Genomic DNA, 27,626 nt, shown 5'->3' with positions numbered 1-27,626 from the left:
GAATTGAGTGAAGTTAGAAGGGAATAAGAAAGGTTCATGTTTAAAAAAAATAACGTTTTAAAAGGTAATGTTAATGAAGTATATTAAGGGTGGAAACCCTCAGGTCAGAGCAGCCAGGGGAGGCAAGGAGGGGGGTGGGGGGGGGACATCCTGTGGAGGCGCACCTCTTGCCTCGGCGAGGATAAGGTGGGGGCTAGTGGGTGCTGAAAAAGCACCTTTTGAGAAATGGCCACATTAGGTGTCAACCACTGAACGCGTCATCGGGGCATGTGTTAGCCACGATGAGCTAGCAGAAGATGAGGAGTATGGTATAAAAGAGGCAAGATTTTAGGGAGAGGTACGACTCTCTTTGAGCTTGCTAGAATAACATGTTGCTGGCTGGAAGAAGATGTTTTCTGTAGCTATTTAGTTGAAGATAGATTTTGAGGTTTAGGTTACCTAATTGATAGAAGTGTTAAGAGTTGTTTTGACACCAACTGATGGACTGATCATCCTGAGGGGGAGACAAAAATATGTTTATCAGTTGTAGAAGGTAAGAACACGTTTTTCTTGTTATTAAACACTGTGCTTCTCATAATAAAAGACAAAAAAAGACAAAAAGACATTGTAAAAGACAATGTATTGGCACTCCAATAAGGGTTTAGTTAAGGGCGCCGGAGGAATGTATCAATTTAATCCGAGATTCATTTTCACTTGTCATTGATTGGTGATATTAATTTGGTATTTTTATGCCTGTTTCCGGAATTTTGAATAAACGTGCTTTATTGTTCTGAAACCCTGTGTCATCAAAGAGTCATACAAGTGCATGTCGTTTTACTCTGGGGGTCTGAAATTGACTTGATTAATTTAGGATTTTTAACATCTGGTTAATTAGTATATCGGGAACTCGAGTGGCTGGAATAAAGGAACCTGAGTGCATTGGTAGGTGTTGTAAGAGGGGTGTCTCTGGGCTAAACCAACCCAGAGGAGGTCGACCGACCGGCTCATAGTGTGCTGAAGTTGAAGCTCTGGCCCGGACAATCCTGAGAAGGCACCGGGTTTATAAACTCATGGTGACGGAGCGTAAGCACTCAACTTTGGGGATAGCCCACTTTACTGTAGAGTTTAAAGAACTGTCCCTAGCTGTACATTAGCTCAGTGGTAAGGCAGAGCTGCATCTATCAGATCCAGAGGCGCAAATTTGGTTTTAGAAGTGGGATGGACATAAAAAAAATATATTTTAAATCCAGTCGGATAAACGCTCCAAACAGCCTACCTGACCGCTCTGAGGCGTCCGCATGGTCCTAAAGCACACCGGTTGCATTCCATTGATAAAACTGGGGGGGACAAAAATGCCTCCCCAGTGAAAGTTGCGCCCCTGATCAGATCTGTAGGGATTCATGAGGAATAACTGCCATTGGGTAGGCAGGGGCAAGTTGAATTGTTGATCCTGCATAGGTGGTATTTTAGCTTCGACAATAGCCTAAATATTTATAAATAAACGTTTTAAATGTATTACCTTTTATATGTAGCATAAACACAACCAGTCACAATGCTTTAGTATGATTAGGCTACTTTAAAAGTCTCCTGTAGGCAGTATCCTGTAGGCAGTATCCTGTAGGCAGTATCCTGTATGTAGTATCCTGTAGGCAGTATCCTGTAGGCAGTATCCTGTAGGCAGTATCCTGTAGGCAGTATCCTGTAGGCAGTATCCTATAGGCAGTATCCTGTAGGCAGTATCCTATAGGCAGTATCCTGTAGGCAGTATCCTGTAGGCAGTATCCTGTAGGCAGTATCCTGTAGGCAGTATCCTATAGGCAGTATCCTGTAGGCAGTATCCTATAGGCAGTATCCTGTAGGCAGTATCCTGTAGGCAGTATCCTGTAGGCAGTATCCTGTAGGCAGTATCCTGTAGGCAGTATCCTGTAGGCATGCACACACTCATCCAAAATAGAACTCCAGCATCCTCAAAATGGCTTGACATTGATAACCTTTACCTTTACTTTACCCTGCGAGTAAAGTAGCTTACAAGTCTGAGAAAATGTTTCAACACATCATGAAATAAGTTATTATGACCTTCACAGGGCGGTGAAAGTGCACAGAGACGAGGTTGGTGCTCCTTTTAATACATATCGAGGGTCTTATTCTGGTGACATGATGATCGATGCTTGCCATTTGACAAATAAAAATAATCTCGCACTTTGGTCCTTAATAATCTCCTCATGTAGTAGGCTATAGCTGCACTGTATCTGCCAGCTGTTGGCTAGACAAAACCATCAGTATGCCTGGAGTTGAAAATGCAATGGAAACCCATTTAGCTTGTATTTGCATTCAGTACATGGGAATTGAACCTCAAAAGGTATTTTTATGTGCATTACGTATTTACACTCAGATTTTCATCTGCAACAAGTCAATTTGGTGGAAACACAACTCTGATGGGAAAATGCTCCAGTTTTTTTGTAAGCATCATAGCCTACACCCCCAAATGTGCTCTTCAGCACCATTCTCTCACGCCTTGCTCGCAGGTGCGCCTACTGCTGAGGAGAGAGAGCAGCAGAGGAGCCTTGGCCTCGGCTACTGTTGATTGTCAAGATGGAGGCATTTTTCATTGAAGTAAAACAAAAGTTAGAGGGAAAAGAGTATACCTATAGTGAAAAGCCAACAAGGGGAATTTAATATAAGTTTTAATATTGGGGTGGACTAAGATGGGAGTAATACAGGCTACTGCGCAACTCCCTATTCAGGTAGGAGGATATTTTGGAAGTTACATTATTTATAATAATTTGTTTGATTATCATTATTATTATTGTATGTCATTGATATTATTGTAAGCCTATTCATGAATCAAAGCCAGTTATTTAAATATGCTAAACCTGTTTTGTTTAATTCTGTTGAGACATTTTCATTGGCTAAATTCAATTCAATCTGTCTTTTTAATTGTGTGCTCTGTATTTAGTTTAGATAGGTCATAAGTAGGTCTGTTGTAAAACATGTAACATTAGCCTATTTCTGTCATTTTTGGGTATAGTAGGCACTTGTCTTTGTTGGTAATTGCTGCAATATAGCCTGTTCAAAAATGTTGTGAAGGTTTAAACCAGTTAAACCTGCAAGTGTTTTGTTTAATTCTGTTGAGCCATTTTCTTTGGCCAAATTAAGTTCCCACTATAATGCTGTGTTTGCCACAGTACAACAGCCTGCTTGTATTTCCCCTATAAACAATGGCTTGACTTACTTTTGACATTTCCCTAATAAAGTTTAGAAATGTTTGTGAAGGTTTGGAGTGGCTATTATTAAGCTTTAGCCACTGCAAGCCTATGATATAAAGGCAGTGTGATATAAAGGCGCTTCAACTGACACCGACAGTTGAACTTGAGGTGAGGAAGAATGTTTCAGGCCTACTAGAGTTACTCCTATAATCTAACAATATTATGCTTATCTTTATACAAAATATTATAATAAAAAATGTAAGAATTTGCCTCCTTCTGTATGTCTATATCTGTATAGCAGATGCAATAGCCATCTGACATAAAGAAATGCATTGGTGTCGTAGCATGTAGCATAGCTCTCTCTGGAGCTAGGCCTAAACTTCACTTCCTATATATAGGCTAGATATACAGTACCAGTCAAAAGCCGCCATTGGACTCTGGAGCAGTGGAAACACGCTCTCTGGAGTGATGAATCACGCTTCACCATCAAGGTCCGACAGATGAATCTGGGTTTCGTGGATGCCAGGAGAACGCTACCTGCCCGATTGCATAGTGCCAACGGTACATTTTGGTGGAGGAAGAATAATGGTCTGGGGCTGTTTTTCAAAGTTCAAGCTAGGCCCCTTAGTTCCAGTGAAGGGAAATGTTAACGCTACAGCATACAAAGACATTCTAGACTATTCTGTGCTTCCAATTTTGTGGAAACAGTTTGAGGAAGGCCCTTTACTGTTTCAGCCTGACAATGCCTCTGTGCAAAGAGAGGTCCATACAGAAATTGTTTGTCGAGATCGGTGTGGAAGAACTTGACTGGCCTTTACAGAGCCCTGACCTCAATCCCATTGAACACCTTAATGATGAATTAGAACGCTGACTGCAAGCCAGGCCTAATCGCTCGACCTCCCTAATGCTCTTATTGCTCAACGGAAGCAAGTCCCGCAGCAATGTTCCAACATCTAGTGGAAAGCCTTCCCTGAAGGGTGAAGGCAGTGATAGCAGTAAAGGGGGGACCAACTCCATATTAATGCCAATGATTTTGGAATGAGATGTTTGGCAAGCAAGTGTCACGGTGTTCACATACTTTGGTAATGTAGTGTATTTTATATAATTGTAAATATGGCATCAAAATGTTGGAAATCTGATTTTCCATAGCTGATCTTTCATTGTCTGCAAACGTAGTATGAGCATGTGCTACAACGCAATTAGACAATAACAACCGCCAATTCACTCTGTAGAACACCAGGCAGGATCAACTAGGAAATAATCGTGTAATGCGAGCACCCACGTCCTGGGGTTGTGGATGCGAGGAATAAAATATTTGGGACAAGGAAATGGGGTAAGTGTATTGTGTGCCCAGCATAACAAACTAAGCTTTTAGTGCCACCTTGTGGCTCCGTTCTGGAATTTACAGTACTTGCTGGAATTACGTATTTTCTCTAGGCAGAACACTGCCCAGGGGAGAACAATATGTATTGGTGTGTCAGCACCTTCCGCACCTGGAACAAGCCGTATATATTACGTGTCCAGTTGTACAATAATCATATCGTGATATCGTGAAATTGAATGGAAAATGTACACAAAGGTTCAAATCCATGGGAATATGAAGTGAGCTATATCAGGTGAGCCATATCATAATATGTTATTATGGGGTTGTTGAATGTAACAAAATGTATATTTTCATATAGGCCTATTCAACTGAACAGCTGTCTATTTCAGAATGACGTCATTCATTCAAAGAAAAATATGCATTGTCAGTGTAAAAGATAGCTCCATTCATTCAATCTACTGTAGCTTATTGTTATGATTCATTCCGTTTTCCCTGTGCTTTGTTTCTGTGTGAACTTGTAACTCAGCTTTATTGAAAAGTGCATAGCCAGCACTTCATTCAAAGCTTTATTCCTTATTTCTGTAAAGTGCACACACGTTTATTTAACAGATTGTACAATTTCGTCGAATACGGCTTTCTAATATATATTTTGAGAAAATTGGGCTAATTGTGTCAATATTTGATTGTCAGAAGCGCGTTTAGAACGACGCAGAACTAGTCCCGCTTCCTTTATTCTAAGAACTCCTCTTCCGTAAAAGTCCCCTCCCTCCGCTCGCGGTTCACCGCTCATGCATGTCTATGGAGGCCAGCAGACTCGTATTGAGGCCCACTCTTATTTTGGCAGTGAGAATCAGTTTCGTACAATGCTTAGTCATGGTGAGTTACAGCTTTCCCCCGTTCCTATGTGGCGCACAGACAGCGATGGAACTATTCAGCTATGTGAGTCTATTTTACTATTAAGAAAGCAGATCACGATTGATTTTGAAGATATATAATATTAGTGATTTTGTCGCGAGAATGTTAATGTTCATGAATGATGTTTCCGATTCCAATCGGCAACCTTTTTTCCCCCACGAATCGAGTCGACACCAATAATGCCAGGCAGTTACTGACAGCGAAGCTAATTTTGATTGCCTGACAATGTTTTTCACAGCGTTTGCTTTTAATAGCCGTGGTGTTTTGTTGCTATAGCCTAATAGTACATCGACTGGTTGCCTAATGGTCATATTTGTTGTGAACGAGTAGTGAAGTATTAACGTCCGTGCATGCCAACACTTCAATGTGTTTAGCTATAACAGTTACAAGTGTGACTCACCAAGCAAGCTAAATGTATCACTGTAGCCTATTTGTTGGGAAATCGCCATCCCTTTGTCTGAAATCTGTAGCAAAATCATATGGTGCTATATATTTGCGCGGTAAGCACTTTCTTTATGTCCGTTTACGTAAGGGACTCTTGACTTCTGGGTCATGTTTTGGTACACGCAGTTCCGTAATTTGCTCCCTCATCACAGTCAGTTACAGTCCACGATAAGATGAGTCACTGGCGAAGGCGCATTGCCAGTCCCTATCAATCTTGTTTGAAATAAGCCTTCGTTCTTAATACAGGTGGGCATTGTTTCAGATAGTTTAGGAAAGGTTAGGCTACCGGTAGTCGATCGGTTTGTCGTTCGTCTAGTGTCAATATATATCCAAATGTGAAATGTCTGTCTAAATTAATTATTTAAGAAGCGCGAGAAAGTTATGGGATCGAGTTACTAGTGTAACTCCGATTAAGCAACAATACAGATTTCCCCAGACAATCCAGCAATTTTGTAGTCTACTTTGTTGCATGTGCGTATCTCTCATGTCGTACATAAAATTGAAACCTATTGTCGTTCTCTGCGAAGTAACGTTATCGTATTTGGCGCGGAGAAAGTGACTACTTTAGGCCGGGGACTGTAGGCCCGTTGAGGGATATCTGTAGTGTAAATCCCAGTAATATGGATATCTTCCATACAGGCTTCCAGCGTGATCTGCCCAGAAGTGTGTAGCCGTACATTGACTACGAGGGCAGTTTCTAATTTACAAAGCTGGTCCCATGAATTGCAAAGAGTTATGGGATATTAGAACCCCGTTGTCTTAACATTGTAATCTTCAACCTACACGCTAACTAGCTGGCTAGATGTTTTTGTTGTCTTGCATTAGCTTCAATTGCAATTTTTCACCAACCTTATGATCTGCTTCAGACCGCTTGCGTTCTGCCTAAGCAGCGAAGCTACTATGCTTGAGCTGGTCCCATGGTTGATTCAGAGCGGTAGACCCTTTGCATTATTGTGACTCCATTGTCTTAACCTTCCTATCTTAAACCTAAGCATGGGTACACTCAACATGTGACAGTTAGTGGAGGCTCCTCAAAGGAGTGAATTTCGTAAAAATAGAGACATTAAAGGTAACCTTTTTAGATAACACTAAATATATTCACGAAAATGGATTAAAACACAAGGTTTTGCAATGAAGGTCGACAGTAGCCTCAAAAGCACACTGTAGAGTAGCGCCATGGTGTAACCGGAGGACAGCTAGTTTCCGTCCTCCTCTGGGTACATTGACTTCAATACAAAACCTAGGAGACTTATGGTTCTCACCCCCTTCCATAGATTTACACAGTAACAACTTCAGGTTGAAGGACCTCATCCGATCAGAGCTCTTGAAGCATGAACTGACTTGTTGTCCACCAAATCAAAGGATCAGATAATTAATCTGATACTGGAAGCATAAACTACAGCTAGCTAACACTGCAGTGCATAAAATGTGGTGAGTAGTTGACTCAAAGAGAAAGACAATAGTTGAACAGTTTTGAACAAATTCATTTCTTAAAAAATGAATAAGCAAGCGAGAGCTAGCTATATTTTGTTGTATTTTCTCCACTTTCACTTACTTAGTTAGCGAATGCAGCTAGATAGTTTAGCCTACTCAAGCACACAGCTCAAACAGAGAGTGATGCCATGTTAGCTAGCAGGCTATGGCTATCCAACATTGGAACTTTTTTCCAAGTCAAGGTAAGCTTTTGGTTTGATTAATTTATTGCCACTGGAGCCGGCAGGTGTAACTTCTAAACTGCTTGCTGACTGTACTGCATGATTTGTAGCGATTAATATGCGTTAGTTCTAGTAGCTATGTTGTTTATGAGTATGATGTTTGCTAATATGATGACAAAGATGTAAGCTGTGTGTAGTGGTTATGATGGTTTGGTTGGGAAAGGTTTTTTCACCTGGTCACAGACTGCTGATGTGTTGTGCACTGAAGTCCACAAACAAAGGGGGAAAATTGAGAGGAGGAGAGCGCAAAGATGTGAGAAGGAATTAACAAGCAAAGTGATCATGTTGATTGTATGTGGCTCCTTTGAAAGTGAACTGTGTTTGCGTGTGATTTGGGGTGTATTCATTCTGCCGATTCTGTTGAAAAACGTTTCTTAAACAGAAGCAAACGAAATGGGGATAAACACCTGAATTTCTCCAATAGAAACTCATTTGCAACTGTTGGAGTAATTATTACACCCTAAATCAGCTAGATGCAGGCAAGAGAGTGCAGGCGGTATTGAATGTGTCAATGTCTGGAACCTTGATTATTCAAAATTTTCTCTCGACTTGTGCTCCCTACGTTGTAAACTTTCATTCATAGGCTAGTGTGTAGCAACCTCATGATGGGTATAGGGACAATTTGAGTATCGTGTAGTAACCTAAACCTATCAATGTTACATTGAGCTGGGTGAATGGAATGTGAATGACAGTCATCCAATATGCTGTAATAGAAATAAGGCTATGCTCATAATAAAAAAAATGTCCTCCCTCATCATAAATGGCACCGACAGCTACTGCTGCCAGTCCACCCATTATGACTTGAATGGGGACGCCCGTTCTATTCATTCTATTTCTATGGTACCACCACAAGTCATGGGACTGATATTAGCTTTTTCTGCGCATAATGTTCAAATCATTTATTTATAAGTGACTTTGTTGAGCTTCACAATCAATTTGAGATATTTTCCCATGATGTGAATGGGATTTGTGCCACAAATACTAAAATGCGGAATGTGGAACCAGTGCCAGGGAAACTAAACTAAAGCATGAATTGCTGTCATAACTTGTCCATAGACTGCTTACAGGGTAAGGAAACCATTGTCATTTTATAATTTGGGTCAACTAACCCTTTAATGATTTCCCTTGTACCTATTGCTGCGTTCTCGTGCTAGTCCTATCAAAGAAACTGACATTTCCAACTTGTTAACTGCTTGAACGAGGCACGTGTTTAACTACAACCATTTAGCAAGTCAGAAATTGTGGAGTTTCCTAGTTCCGACTAGCACGTGAATGGGGCGCATGTTTGTCCTTTTTAACTGCAGGCTTTTCTTTGGGTGCTGAAATCTGTTGTTTTTGATTAAAAACGTCATTTTATGTGACGTCTGTCAAATTGCACCCCGTAATCGACAGTCTTTCGATGGAGTAGGAAGTTACGACTTCAAGCGTGCACCACAACACGATACTTTTATAAATATCCATTCTTTAACGCTTACTGTGTACCTGTGCTTGTCCTGATTGTTATAGAGTTGTCAGTTGAATTTGGAATTAATATTTTGATAAAATTGCATTCAATACGTCCGCTTCCAAAACTGAAAGTCTGTCCGGCCATGATGGGCTGCACCTTATCAGTTAACAAATAGCTCCCTTGGCAGGGTTCATGTAAAATGCTACTTTTATAAATAAAATAAAGATTTGAGTATTTCACTCAGTTTTTTTGTTAAACAGAAAACCCAAACATATGGCAGCAGATCCACAAGGTCTGCCATGAGAGGTGACTGTATAGTTCCCTTAAGGAAAAGCACCTTTAGTAAATCCGCTTTCTCTGTGAGAGCTTCCCATGTCTGGAATACACTGCCATCAGACACACATAACTGCACCACCTATCACACTTTCACAAAATGTATGAATACATGGCTAAAGGTCAATCAGATTTGTGAACATGGTCCCTAGATGTATATTGCCACTTTCCATGTTGTCTGTAGCTTGTGAGGTGTGGAAACACTTTGTTGCTTTTATGAATTTTGCCTTGCTGCTTTTTGTCCTATGTTGCTCTGTCTGTATGCTATGTCTTGCTTGTCCTATGTTGCTCTGTCTGTATGCTACGTCTTGCTTGTCCTATGTTGCTCTGTCTGTATGCTACGTCTTGCTTGTCCTATGTTGCTCTGTCTGTATGCTACGTCTTGCTTGTCCTATGTTGCTCTGTCTGTATGCTACATCTTGCTTGTCCTATGTTGCTCTGTGTGTGCTCACTGCTCAATGATTGTCTCTATTGTAATTGTTTTTAATAACCTGCCCAGTGACTGTGGTTGAACATTTGCCGGCTGGCTAAAACCGGCACTTTTACTGAAACGTTGATAACTGTGCACTGTCCCTGTAAAAAAAAAAATAAACTCACTCGATAGTAAACCACGAAAAGCTTGCAGCTACACAGAACAAACATAGGTACAAGGAAACAATTAAAGAATTGACATTTTTACAAGTATCGACTGATGGTGACTCGATGTAGTTGGAGGTAGCCTAGAGTCCACCTACACTTGTCGCAACTCAACTCCATCGAGATGTACACTGAGTGTACAAAACATCAAGAGCACCTGCTCTTTCCATGACAGATGGACCAGGTGAAAACTATGATCCCGTATTGATGCTGCTTGTTAAATCCACTTCAGTCAGTGTAGATGAAGGTTAAAGACCAGAAGGATTTTTAAGCCTTGAGACAATTGAGACATGGATTGTGTATGTGTGACATTCAGAGGGTGAATGGGGAAGACAAAATATTTAAGTGCCTTTGAACAGGGTATGGTAGTAGGTTTGTGTCATGAACTGCAACCCTGTTGGGTTTTTCACGCTCAACAGTTTCCCGTGTGTATTAAGAATGGTCCACCACCCAAAGGACATCCAGCCAACTTGACTCCAATGCTTCTCACAGTTTTGTCAACATGGGCCAGCATCCTGTGGAACACTTTTGACACCTTTGTAGAATCCATGCTTCGACAAATTACGGCTGTTCTGAGGGCAGAAGGGCAAATCAATATTAAGGTGTTCTTAATGTGTTGTGCACTCGGCGTATATATCACCGTTGAGTAAACTCCGCTAGTTGAGGGGGTGAGTTCGTCCATGATGAGTACACTATGTGAGTTGTCAGAGTGAGTGTTGAGCAACAGGCTACTATTAAACTGTGACATATCTTTCTCAAGAAACTGTGAGGGATAGGCCTTCCATGAGATTTCACACAACAGACACACAAATAGGTCTACTTACCACTAGGCCTACTACTGTTGCTGTGTATCCTACATCTAGTTAGAACTCCTACATCTCCTCGTTAAGCTAGAACTCCTACATCTCCTCATTAAGCTAGAACTCCTACATCTCCTCGTTAAGCTAGAACTCCTACATCTCCTCGTTAAGCTAGAACTCCTACATCTCCTCGTTAAGCTAGAACTCCTACATCTCCTCGTTAAGCTAGAACTCCTACATCTCCTCGTTAAGCTAGAACTCCTACATCTCCTCGTTAAGCTAGAACTCCTACATCTCCTCGTTAAGCTAGAACTCCTACATCTCCTCGTTAAGCTAGAACTCCTACATCTCCTCGTTAAGCTAGAACTCCTACATCTCCTCGTTAAGCTAGAACTCCTACATCTCCTCGTTAAGCTAGAACTCCTACATCTCCTCGTTAAGCTAGAACTCCTACATCTCCTCGTTAAGCTATATTTCCTAGTTAAGCTAGAACTCCTACATCTCCTCGTTAAGCTATATTTCCTAGTTAAGCTAGAACTCCTACATCTCCTCGTTAAGCTATAATGGGTAACTAACTATACATTCCTGCAATGCAGTGCCTTTTCTTACCCCAGGAAGTATCACTTCTTCTTTAGTGTAAAATGTAGAATCCAAAAGGATTTAAATATAAGGTCAGGTGTCCTTTTACCTTAAATATGGATATTGAAACTGAATTTGAATGCATTTGGAACTGTTTTCTTAGTGGATGTAGGTGTTTTGCCATGTCTCTGGGTGTTATTCATCAACTTCCACAATAAATCTAGATAATTAATCTTCATTTTTTTATAGTCCTAGTTAAATTCTCTCAACAATGTTTTTTTTCATGATTATTGTATTTTATTAAAGATTGTCTGTGTATCCCTGATATCCCCTTTTCACCCCGTTAGTTTGTTGTAATTCTCCATTTAAGAAAACAACCCCTTCATTTATTTGGTGATTAAACAACAGCGCAAAGCTAAATAAATATAAACACTCACTTGGATCTATTTGTCCATGTTTCATGTTAGTCTGTATGTCCAACTCATAAATGTTAAAATATGTTTGATGTAGAAGTAATTTAAGCTCAATCTTGCTCACTCACAGTGCGATGGCTAATTTAGGCTCAACATTTCCACCCTGTTAGGATTATGCTCCTAACCGGTTAAAAAAAAAATATTAAGTGCCTGAGCTTGACCAATATGTTTATCTGAAAGTCAAAAGTCCTTTTTCTGAACTTTTTTCTAAAGTTACAAGGTCCAAAAGGCACTGCATTGTAGGAACGACCCAACTTGACTTTAGTTAGGCCTACACACACTGTAATAATATATCAGACAGTGTCCAATGTAAGCATTGTCTTCATTACAGAGAATGGTCAGAGAACCACATAATATTAGTCTAATCTTGGTTTCACTTCAGTGAGTTGTACAGGATTTCATGTGATATAGAGGGAGGGTAGTAGAATTACCTAGATAGAACTGTAGGTAGGCAGACCATACAACTAAGGCTGCGCCCAAATGGCACCCTGTTCCCTACACTTTTAGGAAAAAAATGGTTCCAAAAGGTTAATTCAGCTGTCCTCATAAGATAACCTGTTTTTGGTTCCAGGTAGAACACTTTTGGGTTCCATGTAGAACCCTTTCCACAGAGGGCAATACATGGAACCCAACATGGTTATACATGGAACCAACAAGGGTTCTTCAAAGTGTTCTCTTATGGGGACAGTCGAAGAACCCTTTTATGTTCTAGGTGGCACCTTCTTTTCTAAGAGTTTACATAGTGCACTACTACTAGAGTCCAATAAGCCCTGGTCAAATGTAGTGCATTATATAGGGAATAGGGTGCCATTTGGGAGGCATGTAGAACAGGTAGGCCAGAACTTGTCCTCCAGCCCTTCAGTTCAGCCAGTCAGTTCTCTTATCTGCTTGTACAGGTAATCATTATGTGCAAAACGTAACATTGCAGTTATGTTACCCACTCAGGCCAGAGCAGCTGCAATAACACGATAACAATTGTTGCTGAGTAACTATGACTCTCTCTATAGTGACTTTTTTTGTGTATTGGCCTAGTTGTGAACGAACAGGCTTAACACCTGTATAGCCTGTAGCTTACTTATTCGTGTGTGTGTGTGTGAGGTTATTTTCCTACTCTCCACTGCTGTAGCCAGATTGGTCACAGGACAGTCCAGGGAAGAAAAAAAAACACTCAGTCACGATGACTAATTCAATTCTGGCCTAATTTAAGTCACTCACTCCGTCTTCCTCAGTAGGAAAGTACGTCACTCGGATCAGACTCTCGACTAGTGGTTGGGCTATCTTACCCACTCCCCGCCAGAGCTGGGTTCAGACTCTTACAAACCTTTCAAATACGCTGAGCATTTGCTCTAGTCTGCCTGAAGAGCCAGATGGGTGGGGTTTGCACTTTTGAGACATCTCTATTGGTTCCATTGCCGCAGGTACGCTCAATCAAGCATAGATGCAATATTTGAAATTATTTCTAATGGTATTTGAACCCAGGTCTGGGGAGGGACTCTGCATTCCCTTGTGTGGAATCTGTGGAGACACCCAAGCTCTCCTAGAGCTGTGATGTTGTCTAAAAGCACATTGACTCTAGTCACAGTGACTAAGAGAAACTGTGACCCCTCCCAAGAGGATCCATGGGTGTGACTGTATCCTCTTTGATTACCTTAAAGGTATATCTATCTATGTTGTGTATCTCTTTCTGTTCTAGGACACTTTTGTTCTGACTGGAGTGATTGAGGTTGGATGGCTTCGGAATGTTATTTAGCTGAGTCATTCGCTTGTCATAGAACATACTAAATCACTCTCGAAAATGAAAGTTCTATCTCCAGACTCTCTGTTTTGATCAGACATGGAAATCAGTGCTAAAAACAAATTAAAGGAAGATGGTGAACAAGCTATTAAGGTAAGAGACTGACATGTTGGTGCAGGTACAGCCAACTAGCTCAAAAATATTATTTAAATATTGTCAGTACGATATATCATCAAAATGTATATCCCGATATGAAAATGTATTGATTTCTTTCCCCCATCACTATTAGATAAACCCTGTCCACCCTAACACCTAACTGTCCTGTCTTTTCTCTCTTCTCTTCTAGTTGCCAACGGCGCCCAGACCTTCCCAGTAAATACAACAGTGCAATTTGAGATTCCAGAGCGGGGCGACTTCTGGGAAAGCTTCTAGAGTGGAGCAACTGATCAACCAAACTAAACTGAGCCCCCCCCCCCCCCCCCCCCCCTCATTCCTGAATCCTCAGGGCTGCTAGCTTACGCTGACGACATTTTTGGCACCTGCTCTTTTTTTTCTCCCTCTACAGTTTTAGGAGTTTCCACCCCTCTACTACCCTATCCTTGTCCCTCTTCTACCCAACTCCTGGCAGAAGTGTAGCTCCATGAGCTAAGTCCTGATTTATAATTATGACCACCATTGAAGATGCAGTAGTATATCAGTGTCTGTTTTTTGGGCCTCAGAGCGAAAAAGGAATACGCAGGTAGTTGGACTTGAGAGAAGATGTCAGAGTACTAGACACATCTGTCTGTTTTTCTGACTGTTGCAGACTCTCTTTTGTTCAGAAAGTTCCCCTTTAGGAGAAAAACATATCAACAAGCGGACGTGAATAACAGTCATTTCCCTACTGCGTCTTTTCGGACTCGCTGCATACCTCCTGCCAAAAAGACCATACATCTTGCTGTTCCTTTAATTAAAAGAGAAAGAGAAGAGAAGTTTACTCAAGGGCAGGTGGGAGAGAATCAACACTGATGTCATAAATCGTGGTGGATTACGATTGGCCTGGTTATAACATACATAACCATGACTGGCAATTCATGTAGAAGAAGTCTTTTTTTTGTTGTTTTACAATAGCACCTGAATGTGCACTCTGGCTGGGCTTGTGTAATAAGTAAGACTGTACGAAAAACTCTTATAGACACAATGGCTGGAATTGAAGAATAAGAAGTAAGGGATAAGAAACCGTCTTTCGGACCTTTCTAAGAAAGCCGATTTAGTACTCTTTGAACTCTACAGACATACGTTCAACCAAAAAAACAACAGAGGCCCTAGGAAAAGGGTTGTAGCCTTCCACAATCCCTCAATAGCTCCTCCAGTTTTCAACATTTCCCTAGTGTCTCCTTGCCCCTCAGTGAGCAAGGATGTCCGGCAGTAGTCACTCCCAGCACTGTTCTTAGTTGTTGTCACAGCTTCAACAGAAGCACCAGGAAGGATCCTTCGTCAGTCAGGATGTCTAATGAGTGCCCGACGGAGTGCAAGGCGGTGGTGACGCCGTCGACGCGCAACGGCCACCGCGTCTTCAGCTACACGCTGGAGAGCCACACGGCGGCCGCCTTCGCCATCATGAACGAGCTGCGGCTGGACGGCCAGCTGTGCGACGTGACGCTTCGTGTGTGCTACAACGACCTGGAGGCCGTGGACTTCGTGGCACACAAGGTGTGTAGCATTGTGTCAATAACGGTTATGCTATGGATGGAGTCGGGTGTAGCGGTAACGCTCCTGACTTCGGACTATTCATGCCCCCTTGGCCATAGGGGGGTCTGTGCCCTTCTCTTCTAGTCCTCATGCTTTGTCTATCCCCAGATTGGTTTCTGTCTGTGAAACTCCCCCCAAAAATGTCAGGGGAAAAATTATCTTTTACCGATCTTTAAAGCTCCAATGCAGCTGTTTTTTAAAACATTTATCTCAAATAGTTTCTGGGTAACAATTAAGGACCTTACTGTGATTGTTTTCAATTAAAATTGTCAAAAATAAACAAATAGCAATTTCTCAAGCAAGAATGTTGATAGGACTGTCTGGGAGTGGTCTGAATGGGGAGGGGAAAACTAATACATTTGATATGTTTGAGATATCAAGCTGACAGTTCACGTCTACAGGTGGTGCTGGCATCGTCCTCTCCGGTCTTCAGAGCCATGTTCACCAACGGTCTGAAGGAGTGTGGGATGGAGGTGGTGCCCATCGAGGGCATACACCCCCGGGTGAGTGTTACAACACATTTTATAAGACTTGCCACGGGCATGTAATAAACCTTTCTAGCTGTTGGCCTAAAGTAAAGTGTTAACCAATTCTATGGAAACCAACTGCGTTTTCATGTGAGTAATAGTAGTGAAGACTGGGTAGATGAGGGAGACCTGCGTAAGTAGGAGGGTGGGAAGGCTGCCTTTCATCCAGGCGTGTCGGTAGAGCTGACTTTTAGAAGTCCCAGTTGTAATTATCCACGTTGCATTCAAGATAGGAAGGCAGTCACTCCACGTTTTCCTACGAGGGGCAAAAGACTGACTCCATAAGAAAGACAGTTGTATTTCAGTGGTAAAAATATGCCCTCGCACACACACACACACACCTGCTTTTATCGCTGGCTTCTTTGTTCCAGCCCCGCTGAGTTATCTCCGAGAGATCGTAATCATGCCGCTGCCTTTAGACACGCAGACACTCCAAGCTCACGGAGTGCAGGATTAGCCATGTTGACTAATGAGGGAACTGATAAACCAGCAGATCTCTGACTGCTCTCTGTCATAGGCTAACTCAGAACTGTGTCATAGGCTAACTCAGAACTGTGCCACACTGCCACGGCTTTGATAGTATTTATTGTGTTACTATTTTTATTTGCGAATTGTCTTACTTTTTAACTGCATTGTTGGGAAAGGGCTCGTAACTAAGCATTTCACAGTGAAGTCTACACTTGTTGTATTCAGCACGTGACAAATACAATTTGATTAGATAGGTTTTATTTGATTGTGTAGTTCCTCAGTACTGAGGCAGATTGTGTCAGTCTGGAACCTCATGCAACAATAATGATGTAATTGAATCAACCCCTTTCTGTCTTCATGTCTCTTCTAACTGTTCTAACTACTCTCTTCTCATTCTCTCTCTCACCTGCCCTCCACTCTCTTTTCCATCTGTCCCATCTCTTCTCTCCATCTCCAATCTTTTCTCTTCCTTTCTCTCTCTGCAAATCCCTCCTTCTCTCTCTCCACATCCCTCCTTCTCTCTCTCAGGTGATGGGCAGGCTGATAGAGTTTGCCTACACGGCCAGCATCTCTGTTGGGGAGAAGTGTGTGATTCACGTCATGAACGGCGCCGTCATGTACCAGATCGACAGCGTGGTTAAGGCCTGCTGCGACTTCCTGGTTACGCAGCTGGACCCTAGCAACGCCATCGGCATAGCCAGCTTCGCCGAGCAGATCAGCTGCACGGAGCTCCATCAGAAAGCTCGGGAATATATCTACATGAACTTCAGCCAGGTATGTGGTGTAGATACTGTCTTCTGCAAATATCTACTTCCCCAGGGTTGGAGGTAGTTTCACAAGCCAAAGCTAACAAGCATGACCTCTAATATCCTTCATACTCGACACAGAGACATAAAATGCTATCCACGAGTTCATCTGACTCTGGGGAAGTAAATAACAAGCTTCATCACTTTAACCCCCTCACAACTGATTCAGGATCAGCTTTGCCTAACCTCGTTCTTTGGGTTTTGCGATTCTCCAAACCATAGAGAGAGAATCCCTTTAAACTCATGGGGAGTGGGGGAGGGGAGGGGAGTGAACAAGTACACACTTCGGAGAGAGTGATAGTCTCTTTTCTCCCCCCGAGTTGGAAAAGTCCAGTATCCAGAGCATGCTCACTGTTGATGGTACGAAGTGTTTCACCATGACACTTTGCTCCTTGACCTTTCGATATGCCCTATGGGTTCCCCCAGGAAATAACCACGTCGCCTGACTCCGATCAGTTGAAATAATTCAAGCGGATACTGTGCGTCTCTCCTTATCTTCATTTGATATGGATGAGTCATTCAGTCAACATTATCGTTAGTGTCACCGTCACCGTCAGGCCATTCAGCTGCTAAACAGATGAATGGCTTTTCTCAGATCTGTAGTCTCTTCCTGTAATTGGTGTCTTTGAAAAGTCAGAGTCCGTTTCCTCAACTGACTTGCTGTGTTTAGTTAAGGGAAACGTCAAGGCTTTGCTAGGGTGGAGCACCACCACCTGCACCACAGTGTGTCATCACTGAGCAAATAGTCTCAGCTGTTACTGTGCACCATCTTCGTTTCTTTTCTTTCTTTGGCCCTCAATATGAATAATCCTACTATTGTGTGGTAGTGGGTTAGGTGAGTGTGTGTTGGGTTAGTTTTGTGTGTGGGCTCATGGGGGTTTACCTGTATGTTCAATGTACAGGCAGTCAGTCTGCATGACTTCACAGGGAGTCAGACTGAAACTGTAACCATGGAAGAGCTGGTTGGCTGGCTGGTTAACAGGAAGAGATGTCTCCTATATATTCTTCAAAGATCACTGATTGTCTCTCTCTCACACACACACACACACACACACACACACACACACTCCCACAACCAAAAGAATGATCATGAGTCATAATAAGATGAATACCAAAGGTGTGATTCAGCCTTCTCCTCCTCCTTCTCACCTTTAGGTGGCGACCCAGGAGGAGTTCTTCAACCTCTCCCAATGCCAGCTGGTCACTCTCATCAGCCGCGACGAACTCAACGTGCGCTGTGAGTCGGTGGTCTTTCAGGCTTGTGTGGCGTGGGTCCGGTACGACCGGGAGAACCGGCGGCCCTACGTCCAGGCCCTGCTCCAGGCCGTGCGGTGCCACTCCCTCACCCCACACTTCCTCCAAGCCCAGCTGCAGTCTCTGGAGTGGGACGACCAGTGTAAAGACTACCTGGCTCAGATCTTCCAGGACCTCACCCTCCACAAGCCCACCAAGGTGAGATGGTTGGTTGGTATTCTGGGTAATAAAACCTGTTTACAGTTGAAGTTCTAAAGCCTCACCCTCCATTGTTTCTGATGTGCATCAATGGCCTTGCTGCTGTATCTAGCACTTAACGTCCAATACTGATGCCAAGAACCCTGATTAAATCAAGTTTTAAAAAATCTACAAAGCCGGCCTCCCGAGTGGCGCAGCGGTCTAAGGCACTGCATCGCAGTGCTTGAGGCGTCACTACAGACCCGGGTTCAATCCCAGGCTGTGTCACAACCGGCCGTGACAGGGAGTCCCATAGGGCGGCGCACAATTTGCCCAGCGTCGTCTAGGTTAGGGGAGGGTTTGGGTTTTACTTGGCTCATCGCTCTCTCCTTGTGGCGGGCCGGGCTCCTGCAGGCTGACATCAGTCGTAAGGTGAAAAGTGTTTCCTCCAACACATTGGTGAAGCTGACTTCCGGGTTAAGCGGGCGGGTCTTAAGGAGAGTGGTTTGGCGGGTCATCGACCTTTCGCCTCTCCAGAGCCCGTTGGGCAGCGATGAGACAAGATTGGAATTGACATTGGGAGGGAAAAAAGGGGATATATAAATATATATATATTTCCAATGTATTTGTCTCCAAGGTAATCTCCTGATGGATCAATTGATTGATACATTTATGTGGTCCTCCTAGGTGATCTCGTGCCGCACGCCCAAAGTGCCCCAGCTCATCTACACGGCAGGGGGATACTTCCGTCAGTCCCTGTCCTATCTGGAAGCCTACAACCCCTGTACTGGGGCCTGGCTGAGGCTAGCTGACCTTCAGGTCCCCCGGAGTGGCCTGGCTGCCGTGGTCATCTCTGGGCTGTTCTACGCTGTCGGAGGAAGGAACAACGCTCCTGACGGGAATATGGACTCCAACACGTTGGATTGTTATAATCCCATGAACAACTGCTGGTTGCCTTGTGCTCCCATGAGTGTACCCAGGAACAGGATAGGAGTGGGGGTGATTGACGGGATGATCTATGCTGTCGGAGGGTCGCATGGATGTATTCATCATAACAGCGTGGAGAGGTTCGTAGAACTGAGATCTGATTGGGAGGTTTGATGAAGGGAGCGGGAGTTGTGTTTTTTGTGTCCTTAGGTTGGGGTTATGATTGGTTAGGTATGTAGGATTGGAACAGTGCCCTTTGCGCCATAGGACTTGCTCTTTTCTGCACGGAGCAAAGTGATGTTATACAAGGAAGTAAACTCAGCAAAGAAAGAAACGTCCCTTTTTCAGGACCCTGTCTTTCAAAGATCATTTGTAAAAATCCAAGTAACTTCACAGATCTTCATTGTAAAGGGTTTAAACACTGTTTCCCATGCTGGTTCAATGAACCATAAACAATTCATGAACATGCACCTGTGGAACGGTCGTTAAGACACTAACAGCTCACAGACGGAAGGCAATTAAGGTCACAGTTATGAAAACGTAGGACATTAAAGAGGCCTTTCTACTGACTGAAAAACACCAGAAGAAAGATGCCCAGGGTTCCTGCTCATCTGGCTGAACGTGCCTTAGGCATGCTGCAAATGTAGGCATGAGGACTACAGATGTGGCCAGGGCAATAAATTGCAATGTCCGTACTGTGAAACGCCTAAGACAGCGCTACAGGGAGACTGGACGGACAGCTGATCATCCTCCCAGTGGCAGACCACGTGTAACAACATCTGCACAGACCACGTGTAACAACACCTGCACAGGATCGGTACATCCGAACATCACACCTGCGGGACAGGTACATGATGGCAACAACAACTGCCCGAGTTACACCAGGAATGCACAATCCCTCCATCAGTGCTCAGACTGTCTGCAAAAGGCTGAGAGAGGCTGGACTGAGGGCTTGTAGAGCTGTTTTAAGGCAGGTCCTCACCAGACACCAATGTCGCATATGGGCACAAACCCACCATCGCTGGACCAGACAGGACTATCAAAAAGTGCTCTTCACTGACGAGTCGCGGTTTTGTCTCACCAGGGGTGATGGTTGGAATCGTGTTTATCGTCGAAGGAATGAGCGTTACATCGAGGCCTGTACTCTGGAGCGGGATCAATTTGGAGGTGGAGGGTCCGTCATGGTCTGGGGCAGTGTGTCACAGCATCGTCGGACTGAGCTTGTTGTCATTGCAGGCAATCTCAACTCTGTGCGTTTAAGGGAAGACATCCTCCTCCCTCAAGTGGTACCCTTCCTGCAGGCTCATCCTGACATGACCCTCAGCATGACAATGTCACCAGCCATACTGCTCATTCTGTGCATGATTTCCTGCAAGACAGGAATGTCATCGTAGGCCATGGCCAACGAAGAGCCCGGATCTCAATCTCATTGAGCACATCTGGGACATGTTGGATCGGAGGGTGAGGGCTAGGGCCACCCCCCCCGCCCCCCCCCCCCCCCCCCCCCCCAGAAATGTTTGGGAACTTACAGGTGCCTTGGTGGAAGATTGGGGTAACATCTCACAGCAAGAACTGGAAAATCTGGTGCAGTCCATGTGGAGGAGATGCACTGCAGTATTTAATGCAGCTGGTGGCCAAACCCCCCTTTGTTCACGGACACATTATTACATTAGTCACATGTCTGTGGAACCTGTTCAGTTAATGTCTCAGTTGTTGAATCTTGGTATGTTCATACAAACATTTACACATGTTAAGTTTGCTGAAAACAAACGCAGTTGACAGAGAGGACTTATTTTTTTGCTGAGTTTATATACAGTATTTTATTTTTTATCTCAAGGAAAGTATTTGTTGTTTGTGCCTAAAAATAAACCAGGAAGAAATGATTTTGTCACGATTTTCCAACCTCACACTAAATATAGTCCAGTTGGTTGATTTTGTGGGCGTGTCTCTATCCTGCCCCACAGGTTTTGTCGGTGTGTTTGACTGACTGTCTCTCCCCTCCTCAGGTATGACCCAGACAGGGACCAGTGGCACCTGGTGGCCCCCATGTTGACACGGCGTATCGGGGTGGGCGTGGCGGTCATCAACCGGCTGCTGTACGCGGTGGGCGGGTTCGACGGCACACACCGCCTCTCCTCCTCAGAGTGTTATAACCCAGAGAGGGATGAGTGGAAGAGCATGGCTGCCATGAACACTGTGCGCTCTGGGGCAGGTGAGGAACAAAGGGACAGAATGTACGCTCTGATTCTCTACCCTTCTCTCGACACATGTACTTACACGCCCCTTAAGGCACGGACAGGAATGTGGTGGAAACTCTCCAGCCATGCTTGCACAAATCCAATGTTTTCAAATCGATTTTAAATGCACTTTCCTGGGTAAAGGGTGGAGATTCAGAGTGAAACCTGCAAGTAGGCCTAAAGTCCTACCTGTGTCAAGAAGGCCCTTCTAATAATGAACTTTGACCCATATCAGGTGTGTGTGCGCTGGGGAACCGTATCTACGTGATGGGGGGCTACGACGGCACCAACCAGCTGAACACAGTGGAGCGCTACGACGTTGAGACTGACACCTGGAGCTTTGCAGCCTCCATGAGGCACCGGCGCTCCGCCCTGGGGGTCACCGCGCACCATGGGAAGATCTATGTACTGGGTGGGTATTGTAAAAGCAGGTTCTACTGCAACAATGCTTTAGCGTAATTATGAGTCATTTGCTTCGGGGGCAAGAATTCTTTCTTTGAACACCGTAAACAAAGCCCCGGAGTCCTCCCCAAATACCCATTTTGTTTTTGCTAATACATTATGACAGAATCAACCCCCATATGATGTGCAGTATTTAGTACCACAGTGTTTAGGTCACATTTAGTTTTCCAGTGTCGAAGTGACAGAGAGAAGCACATCTTATTGTTTTTATTTATTGATTTATTTTGTTACATTTTTATTTATTTTTTACCATTTGTCGAGAGACCTATCTGGTGGTGTCTCACGGAATTGCAGGACTGATTATTGGCAAGTCAGTTTATAATTGGCAGCTAGCTCCATTTGAATGATACAGCAGCAACACCTGGTCGACAGCATCGGCTTTTAGGCCTCCTGCTCCGGCTCCTAGAGGGAAGTGGTGTGAGGTGATGCAGAGGCTCTCCTCGTAGGGCGCTTTTAGGCCTCCTGCTCCGGCTCCTAGAGGGAAGTGGTGTGAGGTGATGCAGAGGCTCTCCTAGTAGGGCGCTTTTAGGCCTCCTGCTCCGGCTCCTAGAGGGAAGTGGTGTGAGGTGATGCAGAGGCTCTCCTCGTAGGGCGCTTTTAGGCCTCCTGCTCCGGCTCCTAGAGGGAAGTGGTGTGAGGTGATGCAGAGGCTCTCCTAGTAGGGCGCTTTTAGGCCTCCTGCTCCGGCTCCTAGAGGGAAGCGGTGTGAGGTGATGCAGAGGCTCTCCTAGTAGGGCGCTTTTAGGCCTCCTGCTCCGGCTCCTAGAGGGAAGCGGTGTGAGGTGATGCAGAGGCTCTCCTAGTAGGGCGCTTTTAGGCCTCCTGCTCCGGCTCCTAGAGGGAAGCGGTGTGAGGTGATGCAGAGGCTCTCCTAGTAGGGCGCTTTTAGGCCTCCTGCTCCGGCTCCTAGAGGGAAGCGGTGTGAGGTGATGCAGAGGCTCTCCTCGTAGGGCGCTTTTAGGCCTCCGGCTCCTAGAGGGAAGCGGTGTGAGGTGATGCAGAGGCTCTCCTCGTAGGGCGCTTTTAGGCCTCCTGCTCCGGCTCCTAGAGGGAAGCGGTGTGAGGTGATGCAGAGGCTCTCCTCTTAGGGCGCTTTTAGGCCTCCGGCTCCTAGAGGGAAGCGGTGTGAGGTGATGCAGAGGCTCTCCTCGTAGGGCACTTTTAGGCCTCCTGCTCCGGCTCCTAGAGGGAAGCGGTGTGAGGTGATGCAGAGGCTCTCCTCGTAGGGCACTTTTAGGCCTCCTGCTCCTAGAGGGAAGCGGTGTGAGGTGATGCAGAGGCTCTCCTCGTAGGGCACTTTTAGGCCTCCTGCTCCGGCTCCTAGAGGGAAGCGGTGTGAGGTGATGCAGAGGCTCTCCTCGTAGGGCACTTTTAGGCCTCCTGCTCCTAGAGGGAAGCGGTGTGAGGTGATGCAGAGGCTCTCCTCGTAGGGCACTTTTAGGCCTCATGCTCCGGCTCCTAGAGGGAAGCGGTGTGAGGTGATGCAGAGGCTCGCCTCGCAGGGTGCTTTTCAGGACTACTGCTGAGGTGTGGTGGTCTTATTTGCGCTTTTACAGTCCCCAAAGCATGACCCATGTGGGTGCTACCAGCCTGATCTAGAGAGGAGGAGCTGTGAACATCGACAGACAACGAGGTACTTGGTGAAGAGCTCCATGGCCTGTCTTGTCAGATGTCTCTACCTCCCTGCCTGGCTGTTCCATCAATGCTTCCTCCGGCCATAATACTACCTTTCTGAACTGCCCATGATGAAAGACCTTCGCCCAATAACTACCAGATCCTCCTACATTTTTTATTGTTAAATTGTTTTGTTTTGAAAAGCAACTTTGCGATTCAACGTGTAATGAAAAGCACTATATAAAATGCATGTATTATTATTTACATTTGAGATACAATTCTCGATATGTTATAAAAGTGTTTTAAATCCCATCCTATGCCCTAAAGAGTGCTTCTCCTCTCCTCCTCCGTTCTACAGGAGGTTATGACGGGAACACGTTCCTGGACAGCGTGGAGTGTTATGACCCGGAGACGGACACGTGGTCGGAGGTGACCCGCATGATGTCGGGACGCAGTGGCGTGGGCGTGGCCGTTACCATGGAGCCCTGCCAAAAGGACCTGGCCCAGTGTCTGAAGCATGAGAGGACGGAGGTCACTGGCGGTTGTGAGGGTGTTAGTTTGGGGTGTTCAGGGACAGGAGGGGACTCTGGATCGCACCATAACTCCAGACACGGTGCCTTCGGCAAGGGGACTTGAGTCGTACGCTCTCCACCATCCCTGGCTCAGTCCTCTTCAGTCTTCCATGGAAAAGCGCCCCCGCCTTGAATAGAAGACAGAAACACAGGTCTTCTGAAAAACACAAGATCGCAGAGGCCCTCCCTAGCCATGTTGGTTTCACACAACTTCAGTCATATGTGACAAGTTGTTTAATGATAAATTGTATATAGTTTATGATCTAGCACGTCGATTCACTCACTGTTCCCGTGATAACAATGCAGATGGGCAAAGAAATAGGAGTTCTAGATTGTTTAATCTGTTCAAATCTACTTCTATGTGCTCCATCCCATACCACCACAGTAGCACTATAGCGCCCTCTTGGACCAATGTTTCCCTGGTCTACACCAAGAGGAGAAAGGGCTGTACAATATATTTGAAAGGCTACTAACTAACCTCTGTCTACTAAATTAGTAGTCACTTTTTTTCTATTTCAAGACCAGCCTGTGCAGATAAACCAAATATTTTGGGGAGGGGAAGAAATATACAAAATTGCATACCTTCAAACAACAAGTGTAAGACAAAGTACCTTTTGCTGAGAATTTTCCTGAACAGCAGTAAATGCAAACTTGTAGTGTATTCAAGGTTTAAAAAGGCTTCTATAGTTTGAATTTTCCACTGAAAATTTTAGATTTGATTTTACCTAACGAAAAATGTATCAACCCTACACAAAAATGTCCCTTAATTATAATCCACATAATTCACATTTCCTGTTGCTGAAGGATTATTTTCCTACTGTAGCAAACTGGCTCAAATTAAAGATCCTACATCTGTAGTACTTTTGGCAAAGTCTGTGGACAAATGGGGAATTTTAGGGTTTTCCTTATATAAGTGCCATTACTATGCCTGCTGGCATGATTACCACCATCAGTATACAGACCACTCTCTGGTGGCAAGAAAGCACGTTGGTGCTTGGGCCAAGGGTTGGAGACTTAGCCTACAGTGGTCGAAGTAGGCCTAGAGAGCCCCAAGACTGAGTCTAGATACAATCGGCTCAGTAGCGTCGCAAACCAATCATAAAGAATTTATGGGACGGGAATGTACTGAAAAGTGTTTAGAGTAGGGAACTCACAAGGACCGCCCATAAGGACAAAAGAAGTGTCAATTAATTTTCAAACATTGCACACAAATATATCTCCAATCTCCCCCCTGCGATTGCTTTTGGGTTTTAACACTCGTACACACATCTGCCCAAACCACGGGTCAAGTGACCATTGTTGTGCATTAAGTCACATTTGATAATGTCACTAAATGGGAAGATGAGGAGAAAAGGACTGAATCCCAAATGGCACCCTATTCCCTATGTCGTGCACTACTTTTGACCAGAGCCCTATGGGCCCTTATCAAGAGTAGTGCACTAAATATTTCCTAATGACTCGTACTGAATTGAATTCCGCTGCTCTCTCGATGGAGAAGGAATGTCAGTGGGCCGGAGCCTGCCAAAACTAAATTGGGAATAGAGTGCTATTTAGTACAGGCTACTTAAAGAAATGTATTTGTAACAGCGGTTTAATTAAACTACAAACGTTTTTTTAAGTGATGTTTTATACATTGATATTATATTCCAATGGAGTCTTGTACAGAAGAATTTAAGACCTGAGGTTTTTTATTTATTAATTTTGTCCTTTTTTTCTTGTTTGCTTTGACTGACTACGACTTTGTATTACAATTGGACTCTGATATTGTTTTCCTGCTAATGAGAAGCATGCATTGTATTTAGGCATGCCTGTTGAATGCCTACATTTGTAAAGAAAGGTTGCCTCTTTTGAAAGGGACTTTTTTCCTCTTCTTAGTAGTTAAAGAAATAGAATATTTAAAGAAATGCTTTGTACATTTTTCAGCAAACAAACACTGTACAAAACACATTGTATATTAAAATATGTTTATTTTAACAGTGGCATATGTTCCTTTGTCGAAATCCCAGTTCTGGGCTCATATTCACACAGTCTGATTTAGAAGTGCTGATTATAGGATACGTTTTTGCCTTTTCGATCAAAATGAAGAGGGTGATCTGAGCCTAGTTTAGCAATACTCCAATTAGCATTGAGAGAACGGCACCTGGATCCGGTTCGTTAGAACCATCGATGAACTTGGCCTTACGATACTTTCGGGAAACCGGGCCCTGATCGGGGAGTGTCTGCACAAAGACAGTACAGTACGACGATGGGCAGAAACTGCTTCTCCAATAGAAATCCCCGATCACGCTCCTAGGCGATGTCATGGCGACTTTGGCTGGCTAAGATCATGCGCAGAGACACGTAATCGGTTCTAACGGTCGTCTCGCGTCAAATCAAAGGCATGCCGTCGATATATTGTTGTTTTTGACGAAAATGAGAACTTGTCAGTTTGTCACTTTCAGGAGGTTAGTCATAACATGCTCAGCTACTTAAGACACTGTCTCGAATCTCGGTTGTGCCTTTCAGTTTCGAAAACGTTTACAACCAAGGAATACTTTTTCCACTTCTCTAATTGACTTCTCTAACGCCAAACTCCGGCATGGTCTGCTTCACAAGCGTTCCCAGAAGTCTCGCAATATTGCACCTCTGGGTTTAGAAACTCTGTGGTCTGCATCACGTTGCCACAAGATGGCGCCTAAACACAGATTTTCGTCATACCACCAGATGTCCACGATATCACAAGTTATTGATGATAACATTGATGATGTGGATTTTTGATTAAATTTGCAATATTAAAATAATAGTTAACATATTTTACTATTAAGGGTTTGTTTCATATTTGTTCAATATTATTTCTTATTTTATAATAGCTGTAGGCTGTAAACCAAGTAATTAATTGTAAGTACTGGCCATTCATAATGACTTGACATTTCACATTCCCTTGGTGAATCTGGCAGCGGAATGCAAAATAGGGACTGGGCTACAGTAGATTTAGATAAGTAGCCTAAACTCAACTCCATATACACTACATGACCAAAAGTATGGGGACACCTGCTCGTCGAACATCTCATTCCAAAATCCTGGGAATGAATATGAAGTTTGTACCCCCATTTGTTGCTACACTCCACTCTTCTGGGAAGGCTTTCAGATGTTGGAACATTGCTGTTGGGACTTGCTTCCATTCAGCCACGAGCATTAGTGAGGTTCGACACTGATGTTGGGCAATTAGGCCGGGCTCGCACTCAGCGTTCCATTTCATCCCAAAAGTGTTTGATGGGGTTGAGGC

General features: G+C 44.1%; 1 protein-coding gene across 4 annotated transcripts; it reads left to right on the top strand.

Annotated features, from left to right (window-relative positions):
• The first annotated feature begins 4,661 nt into the window (after positions 1–4,661).
• LOC118938209 (kelch-like ECH-associated protein 1B) lies at positions 4,662–26,338 on the top strand. Of its 4 annotated transcripts, none has more exons than XM_036940242.1 (9): positions 4,662–4,801; positions 13,933–15,278; positions 15,719–15,820; positions 16,841–17,086; positions 18,274–18,570; positions 19,237–19,616; positions 21,483–21,688; positions 21,949–22,125; positions 24,148–26,338. In XM_036940242.1, the coding sequence occupies exons 2-9, from the start codon at positions 15,072–15,074 to the stop codon at positions 24,423–24,425; spliced, it is 1,893 nt and encodes a 630-aa protein (XP_036796137.1). In that variant the 5' UTR covers positions 4,662–4,801; positions 13,933–15,071; the 3' UTR covers positions 24,426–26,338. The 4 variants fall into 4 exon arrangements, with proteins under 4 accessions (XP_036796137.1, XP_036796135.1, XP_036796139.1 ...); XM_036940240.1 differs by lacking the exon at positions 4,662–4,801 and adding an exon at positions 5,305–5,448; XM_036940244.1 differs by lacking the exon at positions 4,662–4,801 and adding an exon at positions 5,477–6,114.
• The last annotated feature ends 1,288 nt before the right edge of the window (positions 26,339–27,626 follow it).

The sequence above is a fragment of the Oncorhynchus mykiss genome, chromosome 13 (genome assembly GCF_013265735.2).
Source record: "Oncorhynchus mykiss isolate Arlee chromosome 13, USDA_OmykA_1.1, whole genome shotgun sequence".
NCBI classification, from domain to species: domain Eukaryota; kingdom Metazoa; phylum Chordata; class Actinopteri; order Salmoniformes; family Salmonidae; genus Oncorhynchus; species Oncorhynchus mykiss.
This window is presented reverse-complemented; position numbering and strand designations above follow the sequence as displayed.

Coding starts and splice junctions, on each gene's coding strand:
- LOC118938209 (XM_036940242.1), top strand. CDS start 15,072: ATGTCTAATGAGTGCCCGACGGAGTGCAAGGCGGTGGTGACGCCGTCG. Junction 15,821..16,840: donor TCGAGGGCATACACCCCCGG/GTGAGTGTTACA, acceptor TCTCTCTCTCAG/GTGATGGGCAGGCTGATAGA. Junction 22,126..24,147: donor TGGGAAGATCTATGTACTGG/GTGGGTATTGTA, acceptor TCCGTTCTACAG/GAGGTTATGACGGGAACACG.